Source organism: Uloborus diversus, chromosome 8, assembly GCF_026930045.1.
Source record: "Uloborus diversus isolate 005 chromosome 8, Udiv.v.3.1, whole genome shotgun sequence".
NCBI classification, from domain to species: domain Eukaryota; kingdom Metazoa; phylum Arthropoda; class Arachnida; order Araneae; family Uloboridae; genus Uloborus; species Uloborus diversus.
The window spans coordinates 100,798,545-100,811,861 of record NC_072738.1 but is presented as its reverse complement, the minus strand read 5'-3'; the positions used below and the strand labels follow the sequence as shown (position 1 = coordinate 100,811,861).

The window sequence follows — 13,317 nt, the reverse complement described above, 5'->3', positions numbered from 1 at the left end:
AAAGAAAAAATGAATAATGCATTTTAAACCAGCAAATTTCCGCAGGCACCGGTCCGCGAAAAAATTTGACCGGTCTTCGAAGAATTATACCCATTTTCAATAAAATAAAATTTCCTTATTTTAATTTTATTCCTAATTTTATACGATTTTTTATGCATTAATATATCCATTACTTTGCATACGTTTTTTGGTTTCTCTATAAGATTTATTCGCTTATGAAAATTTACACAAATTAGCTGCGCTTCTTTTTACATTCAAAGTGTGTAAGTTATTAAAAAAAAATCTTACAATTAACTTTTGTAAGTTTATTTTAAGTAGAAGGGTTTTCTTTCTGGCATTTGTTTAAAAAAAAAAGGACAACACAGATTAGTTTATTTTAGTGAAAAAAAAAATTAAAATTTCTACCGGTCCGTGAAATTTTTTGACGAAGTTCTACCGGTCCGAGATTCAAAAAAAGATCAAGAAACGCTGCTTTAAACTAAAGAATATGAGAAAAAGTGGGTACCCCTGGCCTAATCACACCTTTTTTTTTTCCTTAAATGCAATCGTGTCAAGTGAGCTTTCGAGAACGGACAGTATCAACTACAAACTACAGGGAATTTCGCCAATCGGTTGTTCGGCGTTTCCCGCGTAGTCACTCTTACTCTAACAGGATTTAATTAATTGCCATATAATACGATTTGCACCAGCATGCGCCAGTATTCAATGCGAATTTCTATGCAATTGATTAAAAAAGGAAAATATAAGATTTTCGAGTGTTCTTTTTAACCTTCGTTCGGGAATAATTTTCAGAAATTTTGCTCGTCCGTTCCGTAAGATAACCCCCCAACTATGAACCTTAAAGTTTTTCAAAATAAACTGAAGGAAATAGGAACAAATTGAAAAAACAAGAGAAAATTTTTAAAAAAATTAAAAAAAAAAAAAAAGAGGAAAAAACTAAAAGATCTGCAACTGGCAAGGTTTTAATTTGCAACTACTTTTGAGAATTAAAAGTGCATAATTTGGCAAAATAATATGGATAAAGGAAGGATGCGTGCAACTAAGACACAATTGAAAGTTACAATGATTCAAAGGAATATTTAATTCAGAAGTATTTGGTCATTGAAGCAAATCAAACCAACAGAATATAGGCGATTAATTTGCCGTGGCGTGAAATGAGTTAGTCTTCATTTCGCACCGTGGAACAGCAGAAAATCATCGAATCAATTCTTTATCACGTGCTCATTATTTTTCTTGGATTTTCGCTAGCCACCAATCACAAGCGTCCCTCCCTCGTCCCCCCCCCCCACCTCTGACACTCTCAAGCAAAAACACCTCACGCAGTAGGCAAAAAAGATAAGATGGGGGAAGGTGGAAGAGGGGTAGGCTTCCGTGTAGATGCGTACACATTTGCGGTTAAAAAATATTGTGAAAAGGCTGCCTTTTTATAAATTTTTGTGAAGGGGCTGCTTTTACTACGCGGAATTTTGTGAATGGGGCCGATTTTGCGATGGGGAATTTCGTGAATGGGGCCGCTTTTGCGACGCAGAATTTTGTGAAAGGGGCCGCTTTCGCCATGCGGAATTTTGTGAAGGGGCCGCAAAGGGCCCCAATTTCGCGCTGGATCGACCCCTGCTATAGTAATAAATTTAAACTATCTGAGAAAACATTTGCTCACATTTTGATAAAATAACTTTAACTCTTGTTAATTCAGTAAAATTACTGTTCAAAAGAAAAAATTCCAAAAAACAACCAATAATACCGTTTACCCTCTCCCATGTCTTCTTCCAAAAAATTCTTAATTTTGCTGCATTGCCCCCCCCCCCCCCCATTCCACCACCACCCTACTGCCATACCTCTACCAATGCGCAATATGCTTCAAAAATCATAGCAACAGATGACTTTTTGTCGAAAATTTTCGACCCCCCCCCTCCCCGAAACAAAATCCTGGCTACGGCCTTGGCAAACAAGTAACTTTAGATAAAGATTATTAGATGTTTCATCAAGTAAATAAACTTTTTCTTACTTTATAGTTAATATAGTAATAGTTCTGCCTAGTTGCTTTACCATCAGCACCAGTTTCCATTCTTAATCTTACTTTCACAAATCGATCATTTTTCAGCTGAGCAACCACAGAGCGAAGCTGCTTTCTCTCGAATTTCAAAAGCTCGACTAAATCATCCTCCTTCACACAAGGATTTCTAATCAACATATCCATCACTATCACATGTTCAACATTGTAGAATCCTCTCATTACTAACCGCACCAGCCTTTTCAGAGCTGTTGGAACTTCCGAAACAACTGTAGACATTTCAAACCTACAAAAGTTTTAGATACATCACAATTAAAACAACAAAGATTAGAAAACTTCAGTCAAGCCACCAAAATCAAAAAAAAAAAAATAAAAGAAATGATTGATCACATAAAAATTTTAAATCTAAAATCAGGGTGCAAAAAATGTGATTCCTTGATTTTCTTTTTTTTAGTCAGATTTTTTAAATTTAAATTAGAACTTTTTTTAAAGGCTTTACAGGGTTCATACTCTATTCGGATGAAAAAATTCCATGACTTTTCTAAGACTTTTTCATGACTTCATAAAAAAATTTCATGACCTTATTACATGAAGAGAATAGTACTATTTAATTTCAAACTGGATATTTTTTGGAAATGAACATTAGCGAAACGTCTACGTGAATGCTTCTACCTCATCGAAGCACTTACTTGTGATTGAAAAATTATCAATGTACATCCAAAAACTAAACTATTATTTGTCTTCATCATATAACTTTTAGTAAAGTTAGTAAAACTAACTAAGGGCTTTAAGTAAAACTACACAGGGGTTGAAGTGGTCAACTTTTAATACATAGGAGATTTTCCACGAAAAATATAGGACAAATATAGGACATGTTTTATGAATACTGATATGAAAAAATAAACAATACATACTATATGTAATCTAGATATTCCTGCATAAATTATTATCAATGATTTCAATTAATCATACTGCATACAGTTCAAAAACCCAAATAAAAGTTATAACTTTTCCTTAGAATGAGTCTGCAGTTCTTGAATGAATAGCTTCAGAAAAAAAAAAAGTTTATACACATATGTGTATTTACGTTTAAGGCCATTTTCTATGAATTGACTGCCTACATTAATCAGACTGAGCAAAATTAATTTTTTCTTTAAGTTTCACTAATTTTTTTGGAAGGTATATGAACCTTTTCTTTTGCCTCTAATTGTTATGCATCTCTACAAGAATTTCCCATTTCTTTATGAATTTTGTATTTTCTTATGCCAGTATCTTTTTGTTTGCAAGAAAAACCTCTTTCAACTGATGCTACATCTTATGAAAGGTGCTAACGACTTTCTAATACTAAAAAACCTAAGTATTTACATCTAGAAAGCTGATCAATTTTTATCACTACGAAGTATTTTTCCAAAATGAATTAATTTACATCCAATCCCCATTCCTCAAAATTTTTAACAAGATGGTGATGTATCAATGGAAGGATCCTGTCAAAATTTTATTTCTTTTTTAAAATTTCTGAAAAGCTTTTTTTTAATAACAAATTCTGATAAAAATATAGCGTTCAAATATTGTAAAATTCTGATTTTACTAAGAAGTTCAAATTTTGAATCCAGGCAGGGTTAATTTATCTTTTTCATTTTCTTTTGCATAATTACTAGAGACGTACCGAGTACTCGGTAACTACTCGGTACTCGGCCTACTCGGCCAATTTGCCGAGTACTCGGTACTTGGCCAAATTCTGATCTGATACTCAGCCAATACCGAGTAGTTGCAAAAAGTTGAATATTGTCCAAGACAGATACTAAAATTTATAAAAAAAAAGAGCAAGCATTATATTCTGCAATCATTTGCAATTAAAATTTATATGTCAAATTTAAATTTTAAGAATAATGAAATTTGTAATGCTTTAATGGAATAAATCTTTATTTTAATGTCCTTAAAGTTAATAAAACTTATTTATTAAAAATTATGCAAAATAGGTGAGTATAGAAAATATGGAATTTTTATATTAAAAATGGATTTTTGCCACAAACAAAAATTAGTTATAAAAAGTATAAAAATACCTTTGCTTAAAAAATAAAAGGAAATAAAACAACGTTAAAAGCACAGTGCAGGAACCTGCAGACACGTGTTTTGGCATTATAAATAATTCCTTTTTTAATGCACAAAATGGGAGCTCGTGGATTTAAAGGCATCCGACAAAAGTCGGATTTTTCTGTCAAATGTCTTTACATTTAGCTCACATGTTATGTACTGAAAAAGATGTTCCTTGTAGGGGGGGGGGGGGCAGAAACATGTGTCTGCAGTGTTCCTGCACATTTGTTTCATCTGCTTTAAAAATAATTTATGTTTGGCAGACTAGAACTATAATTGATTGGTATACAGTGAAATCCCTCCTGAAGGACAACCCTCTTATGCGGACAATTTTTAATTCCCCAGTTCCAATGCAAATAACATTATTAAACCCCTGTCCTGCGGACACCTCTCTATTGCGGACAAAAAAATTTGTCCTGTTAGTGTCTGCATTAGAGGGATTTTACTGTAATTTGTTTTAATTCCAACTTGATTAATTATACCTTTTATTTATTTTTAATTTGAAAACTAATTTTTTTGTAAAATTTTTGACAAAAACAAAATTGTTTATATAATCTGTTTATATTAATTTAATTGTTTATATTATATGGACAAGGAGGTCTATACTACTATTCCAATAAGTTCAAAATTTTTATCAAATGTGTGTTGGTGGTTCTTAAAATATAATTGGTACTTGGTAACTCGGCCGAGTACTCGGTAACTCGGTACTCGGCCGAGTAATGAAAGGCCGAGTACTCGGTACTCGGCCAAAGTGCTACTCGGTACGTCTCTAATAATTACCTACATTAAAATATTTCAAATAGACCTTTTTTTTAACATTAATATGGGCTGAATCTTCCCACATATTGTTGTTAGTGAAAATTCAATGGCCAAGTGCTTCATCAATAGTTTGGAGAGCTTGTCATAAAATGTAGATCATTGAAGCTTTCTCTTAAAACAAATTGAAAATTTTGTCAAAAATACTCTACAAAATTTAAAGAGAGTCTGCCAGGTGCTGGCAGAGAATCCAAAAAAAAAAAAAAAAATTTTATAAACAAGCATCTTGTTTTTAAGCAGTCTTGAATTGTCAAGTTGTGAACGAAAGTGCGAATCAAGTGACCAAAAGGCTTTTCAAATTTTTATAACAAACTATAAGAATATAGGAAACATAAGACAATTTCAAAAATATAGGAAATATAGGACACTTTTGATGCTTTTTTTGAAAATATAGGAAATATAGGACTACTTCTACCCCTGACTACAGTGAATGAAATATAACGGTGCTTAAATGTCTAATAATCTTTATAAACAGGTAAAATGATAATGAATGGGACAAAAGTTGAATGAGTCATTACTAAGTTTCAATAAATTTGCTTCAAAGGTTGCCTTTTAGCATCAGCAGTGCATTTAAGCATACACATAGCTTGACAGTACTTTGGTTGATTGAAGAAAAGCCATTCATTAGTAAATTCATGTTTCTAAACCAGATATTTATATTTAAAACTAGTATGTTGTGGCCATCACGAAACTTTCTTATACATATTTTTTTTTTTTTTTTTTCTGATCCCTTCCCATGCTTGATGAGGAAGCAATATTCCCAACAAAAACAAAATTACACATGCAAAAATGTGACGACCATCCCAACGTCTGAATTATTGCAAAAGCAAAGTAAAGAGCGAAAATTGAAAGTTATTTTAAAAGCCTTGCTTGAATTAATTACAAATATTTTATTTGTTAACAAATATAAGATGGCAACAGTTAAAAATTTGAAATTATTGAGATAATATTTCCTATCATTTCCATACAGTTAAAATCACGAGAAATACGCAGACGACAATCTATTACGATTAATCTTTCTTATTGTTGCATTAATAAAGCTATTTTTATTCGCAAAAAAAAAAAATAAAATAAAAAATCAACACCTCTTGGAGCGATTGGCGTCAAAATTGAACTGAAGCCTGTTTGCATATGGATTCACATATATTCCAAATTTCAACCACAACATAGCATTACTTCTTGAGATAGGGCACTCACAATGGAAAAAAAGAACGGGTGATTGCGCTACCCCCCTTTTTAGCTGTTGACACCAAAATAAAATCAGCTCTTATACCCACTAAGGGCTACTTGCCGATAAATTTTTCTTTCATTCTGTTCATTATTTCTTGAGATACAGCAGTCACAATTGACGACAAAAAACGTTCTATAGCTCAACCCCCGTTTGAGTTATTGACACCAAAATTGAATCAGCACCTGTTCCTGCTAATGGCAACATATGGACCAAATTTTGTTTGATTCCACCAGTTACTTCCTAAGGAATAGCAAGCACGGGCAACTCAAAAAACGTCCCATTGCTCCACTTCTCTTGGAGGAATTCGCGCCAAAAACCAATGGGCACAAGTTCACATAGCGGCACATATGTGTACCGAATTTCGTTCGATTTCATGCGGTAGTTTTTGCTGTAGAGCGGCCACAAAAAACTGGTCACACATAGACGTGACACACATACACACACACACATACACACAGACAGACAGACATTTTCCAAAAATAGTCGAAATGGACTCAGTACACCTCAAAACGTTCGAATCCCTCAAAATTTGAAAATTTGCATGAATCTAATACTTTCTTCTATATATTAGATGCAGAAGAAAGTAAAAAAGAAAGAAAAACATTCAGTAGCGAATAAATCTTCTGATTCAAATGTACTTATTTAATTATTTGCACATTTTCAAATGCATATAAATTAGTAGGTTCAGAAATTCCTGAACATAGGGTTTGATTCCCGACATTGAACGTAGCAGTGGGTAGCATGGATTAATTCTGTGGGCCGTATGATAGGCAGTACTATTTTAGAGTATTAGAATTCCCCTATTTCTGTGTTTTATCACCTGACTAAAGATCTTCATTTTCTAAAACTTTAAACAAATTGAGATAAAATCTGATAAATTTAGTAATCAAGTTTTTACGAGTGATGGAAACAAACTCGGATGCAATTGAATTGCATTTTTTTAAGTGGCGTGGCAAAATGAGTGATGTCCAAGCAGTAAAATCACATTGCAAAAAAAGACAAGCGGCTGCTACAGAAGCAGATGTAATGAGATTTCAAAATTCAGAATTGTTTTTGGGATCATTCAATTTTCCAGTTTTAATATGTAAACTGTTAAATCACTCAATATTTCTGATGCTCTTACAGCAACTGTTACTTTTTCTTTGCCCCCGACATTTTTTCATGACTTTAAATAATTTTCCATGACTGTGAACGAAAATTTCAATTTTCCATGACTTTTCCAGGTCTGAAATTCGCTAAATTTTTTCCATGACTTTCCAGGATTTCCATGACCCGTACGAACCCTGGCTTTAAAAATGTCAGTCATTAATTAATTTACATTTATAACTATCACTTACTTGAAAGTCATATTTTATCTAATTATACAAAATCATAGCATTACTTCATTAAAAACTTTCATAGTGCAAGGTGAAACCAATCAAATTCAACGTAGGTTGCAACACTATTTATAGTGTGTACCAATTATGGGAAAATAAATTGGGCAGTGTTAATATACAAAATAAAAATAAAATGAAAGTTAAACAAAGGAAAAATAAATTTAATTTGCAATGTTTTTTTTTTTTTTTTTTTTGATTAAACTCATTTTTTAAGAACTTATTATATCAGATTTTTAAAAAATAAGTTACTAATAACACTTTAATGCATAAAGATGGTGTCTTAAAATTTGACGGCAAGCCATTTTTACATATTTGCCACTTTCTTGTAAAATTAAATAAAAATGTATATGATTAACAGTTTATATGTACAAGTTTTTAAAAAAATTAACTTCAACCTTTTTATTTGGTAAACATTTTTAAAATCTGTTTTTTTTTTTTTTTAGCAATCACATTGCTTATTGTTCTCATTTGATTCTCCCCGCCTCCCTCTGCAGCACCACTGTCGACCAGCTGCCTGACGATGCTGCTCCTCTAGCAAAAAGTCTCCAGGTTGCGTCCATATCATACACTTACACGCACCTACACATACATACATATATATACACCTACACACACATACATATATACACCTACACACACACATACATAGACCCATACAAATACACACATACATACACCTACACACTCACATACACAACTACCTACACACTCATGCCTGCACACAGACACAAAGACATAACACACACATACACATACCCCCCCCCCCACACACACCAATTTCTTTTCATACAATAAATGATATTTATGACTTTTTGAGGATTAAAAAAGAACAATAGGCCTTTGAAATTGTTTCAAGAGCTGTACAAATGATATTCGGTGAAAAAAAAAATTGTATATGAAGATCAAGATTAATAAAACCACCATTTTTATAAAACAACAAATTTGTGTGTAAAAGTAAAAGTAGCACATTAAAAGCAACTGAATCAGCTCAGTTCAAAGGGAGAGGGAAAACTTCTACACTAACTTTGGGAAGATCAGTAAGTCACTTACGAAAAATGTAAAAACGCAAACTTGCAGGAAAACTGCATGCACTAACTTAGGGGTTACAAGGAATCCATCTGAAGAAATAGCTAGCTAGAAGATTAAAAGAAGTGATTCTTTTACTTTTCAAGCAATTCAATTCTCGTTATTTGATTAGATATGTATTATACTCCTTTCTAATTTACCTTTTTCAAATAAAATTGAACATGGTAAAAAGAATTACAGTAAATTTTACTTAACTATTAAATATATTTCAATACAGCGTGATTATTCAGGGGTGCTCACCTAGGAGGTTGGGGTTGTGGTGCAGACTGCGCCATTGAAGTTTTTAGGGGTGGTTGTTTTAAGGGGTATTTTACCCTATTTATATACATTTATATTAATATCTATATCTATTCCCTTTTGGGGGGGCGGCGCTCTTGCTTCTGTGGGGAGGGGGTTTACGATTTTTAGGCAGGTGCGAACTTGCTCTTAGGGGGGGAAGTGCACCCCTGCATTATTCTTTTTTTTAAAGCTATAAACCAGCAAATCAATCTTGCGTTGCAGATATACATTTTTAATCTTAGCACAGGAACATTTCATGGTAACTCAAGTTCATGCAAGACCTAGGTGACCAATTCTGCTTTTGTTTTACACAGACAGAGCAAAAACAGTGCTTTCAACTTCATACTGTTCTTCTAAATGATTTTAGTTTGATAAAAACTTTCTTGCATCAGAAACAATAAGCATAAAAAAACACAGTGCAATGATATTATTAATAAGACTAGTCGAAAGCAATTCGTACCGTAAATTATAAAAACAGAAATTGTGATTTATAGTAAAATATTCTTGAAGAATTTCAGCTCATGTTATGAATCTCCTTTTGATTGAGGAAAAATAAATCGAATCATAAACGTTTGCATGTTTTGAGATAATAATCCTGAATTTGTTAACATGACACTAAATATAAACGATTCACAATATAAACAACTAACAAGCAGGCTGCTATTTCTATATTTTAAGTAAGCATAATTTTGATTTTTGCCAAATAAAATTGCAACACAGCCAAACTTCGCCAAACTTTCATCATTGCTACTGCCACTAAACAAGAATAAATGTTCAGAGCGTCTTAAAAAAATACATTACGGACCGAAGTAAGTGCTGTCACGAATCCGTCCTCAACGGAATTAATGAGCCTGTGCAGAAGAATGACGTCAACGCGGTGACTCCCTCTTATTGGTCGAAGCAAATATTTCAACGCTTCGCTTTTTGAATGTTTTCTCCAGGCCCGTCAAGTTTTACAGGGGGTAGGGGAGTGTAACAGGAAAAAAAACATCAAAATACAAGCAAAATTGCCGCCATTTTGGAGCAAAATTGATCAAGTGCTCTGCAGCGACACAGACTCGCCGCTAGGCATCTGAGCGCCCGCGTGCAAGGCGAACTATGGCGCCCCCTCTTTTTATATAGCTGCTTTCAAGGCCCGACTAAACTAAAAGTGAGGCCTTAGAACAGGCCCACAATAATTTAAAGGCCCCCTGAATACTCTATAGCGGGAACTTTTTCGCGATTAATAAATTATTATTATTACTTTTAATTATTATGCATAATTCTTGAGGTCCCTTAGGAAGATGGGGCCCCAGGCCCAGGCCTAGTTGGCCTGTGCTATAATAAGGCCCTAGCTGTTTTAACAAAAAAAAAGGAGGTGTTGGGGGTTGCCCTGAAAGCTACTTTTTTAGGGGGCATAAGGCTATGTTACTGGCTGGTAAAATACTGTTCACGGCTTTGGAGGGTTAATGATCTCCTGTATCTGCCCCTGGCTTGATAACGTTTGCTTCTTTTTCGGGTATTAGGGAAGGGAAATTAATTGGCACAGGGGCGCCAGAGCATTTTTTGAAGAATTTTCACTAGGGAACACAAGTTTAACATCATTCCCAACAATTTTCTCTTTTCTTAACAAACGTGCGTATAATCGTCGCCTCAAAGCAGCTAGAGAATATTTTATTAAGTGTTGCTCCTGTAATTAGATGTCTAACTGTTGCTCTGAGGCGACTGTATAGTTTATATATGTATATATATATAGAGAGAGAGAGAGAAAGAGAGAGATCCATCGCGAAATCAAAAAAGTAAGAGGTGTAAGGAGCTGGCGGTCCTAGCGTATCCTAAATATAGGGAAAAATATTACAAAACAGCTGAAAGAACAGTTTCAGCTTTTAGTTTAAGAGGAAGCCGTTAATAAATATAAATATTGACTGTATAAAAGTCATTGAAAGTGCAATATTAACTCCGAAAGAAAGAGGACCGGGGGTTCTCCCCCGGAAAATTTTCGAATTTGTAGTCTTAAAAACACATTTTAGAGGATCATTGGTAATGTTAGGAAAGGAGAGGTTCGGTGGCTCTCCACTGTCTATTTTTCAAAATTGTAGCTTTAAGAATGCCGTTTTAGACGATCTCTGATGATATTAGAAAGAGTAGAGATCTGAGGGCTCATCCCAGAAATTTTTCCTAACTTGTAATCTTAGAAATGCATTCTAACTGTCTTTCGTAATATTAAGGGGTCGGAGGACGCCCCCTCCCCCTGCCTGTTTCTCAAAACTGAATACTTAAAAACGCAGATATTATCTCTAATTATGTTAAGAGGGAAGTTAGGGGATCTCCGTCGAATTTTTCTGTAATTTTAGAGCTAAAAACACGGTTTTCAATACGATATTTTCGCGACGTTACGCGGAGAGATTCGAGAGCATAAGCCAGGAAATTTTTCTAATTTGTAGTCTTAAAAATGCATTCTAATTATCTTTAGTAGTGGTAGAGAGAAAAGAGATTTTGAGTACTCTCCTGGAAACTTTGAAAATGTAGTTCTAAAGTTGCTGCTATGGATTTTTCTTTGGTGATCTTAAGGGAAAAAGAGAATAAAGGCCCATCCCGGGAAATTTTTCGAATTTGTAGACTTAAAACCGCAATCTAGACTATTTTTGGTAAGGTTTGGGGCTAAGGAGATTCTGGGGTCTACTCCCAAATTTTTTTCAAAATTGAACTCTTAAAATTGCGAATGTAGGCAATCCATGATTCATAAGTAACTTGTAGAGGACCGGCAATTTTTCGAAATTGAATCTCCGAAAGCGTAGTTTTTGAAAAATTTCAATGATGTCCCCCCCCCTCCCAAAAATGTTATATAGTTAAGTAATAACACATTTTGATATTTATGTATTATTGCAACCAGACCTAATTAGGCAATGTCTTGCAAATCTGCTTTATGGATTATCATATGTATATAAGTATCAATAAGATAAAAAAAAAAAGTGATATACGTTATAAAAATACAGAATAACATAAGATTACGTAAAATTTTGTCTGGCAGCATAAAAATATTTCAAGCATCTATTAAATAACGTTAAGATATAGTGTAATTTGAGTAAAGCTTGGAATGGTTTTGGAATTTTTTTTATTTTTTTTATTTCTAATGGCTGGCAGCAAGAAAAGGTTACAAAGAACAAAATAGCAAAAACAAACACACACAGAACATGGAACAATACAGGAACAATAGAGTGAAATATTTAGCTGCCGATACGCTCTCTTGCTTCCCAATAACGGTCACACAGGCTACGTCTGGAAAGCTGGGTGCAAGTGTGCAGGTGACGAATGTCCATTTCTTCGTTTGAATTGCAAAGGGGACAATTGGGACTCTTGGCAATCCTCAAGCGGTGAAGATGTTTTGGTAAACAGTCATGGCCAGTTAAAAGTCGAAACAAAGCTACTGACTCTGCTCTTGGTGCTGAAGGGACAAAATCACGGTTTATAAACCAAACTTTGTGGTTGCTTCTAGCTTTTAGGTCTTGCCAAAAAAAAAAACTCTTGATTTTTCCTCATATATAACTTTATTGCATTGTATGGGACTGGCTCATTTGGTAGTTGAACAATAGCAGACCCCCTCTTAGCCAGAGCATCAGCTAGCTCGTTTCCTCTAATCCCCCAGTGTGCAGGGATCCACTGCAACACCACTTTTATATTCTGCTTCACCAGATCGTTGATGAAACTGCGACATTCAGAAAATTCCTGCACTTTGCAGCTTTTTATCGATGCTATCGCCTCAATAGCCGCTTGAGAATCCGATAGGACGACACATTTCTTAAGTTTAAAATCACGGTATTTCAACTGATCTAGAGCCAGGTGTATAGCTTTTACCTCTCCATCGAATGCAGAGGCATATTTGATCGGACTCACTCTTTAAAACAGGCTGTATCAAATTTAAATCATAATTCACTGGTTCATATTCGCATGCGTTTGTTGGTAAAGGGAGCGACTGTAGGTTAGAATTGATGTCATACGTTAGTTTTGTCTCAAGCGCAAACTGCACAAACCCCTTTTGCGTTTTGAGAGATCTCGGGTGCAACTCCGGTTTCCATTCGTTTCTAAATGGTATTCTTTGCATTTTTTCAAATAAAAGTTGAGTTTTCTCCTCTATGTATGATTTTATTGATCTGAAATTAGTAAATAAAAACAATGCATCCATTGGTGTTGATTTCACGGTTCCTGTTATTAGGCGGAGTGCTTGGTTATGTATAGTTTCAACTCTGTTCAGGACATGTTTTGATGTTGTGCTCAGTACCTCACAGCAATAGCTCATTAGTGGGAAAACAAACGTCTTATAGGTAATTGCAAGCGTATTACAGTTTTGGAATTTGTGAAAGTGATTAAAATTATGAGATTAAAAAATATATATATTTACATGCAACTACAGAGCGATATGAAATTACTTGAACATATGAAACGTT

General features: G+C 34.1%; 1 protein-coding gene across 1 annotated transcript in view; it reads right to left on the bottom strand.

Moving 5' to 3' along the window:
* Positions 1 to 9,577, bottom strand: part of LOC129227531 (general transcription factor IIE subunit 1-like) — a 51,091-nt gene extending 41,514 nt beyond the window's left edge. Inside the window, exons 1-2 of the mRNA XM_054862106.1 lie at positions 9,354 to 9,577; positions 2,006 to 2,297 (exon numbers count right to left, since the gene is read on the bottom strand). Of these exons, the coding sequence (XP_054718081.1) occupies positions 2,006 to 2,290 (285 nt within the window). The 5' untranslated portion in view covers positions 2,291 to 2,297; positions 9,354 to 9,577. The remainder of the gene's footprint in view (positions 1 to 2,005; positions 2,298 to 9,353) is intronic.
* Between the last annotated feature and the right edge of the window lie 3,740 nt (positions 9,578 to 13,317).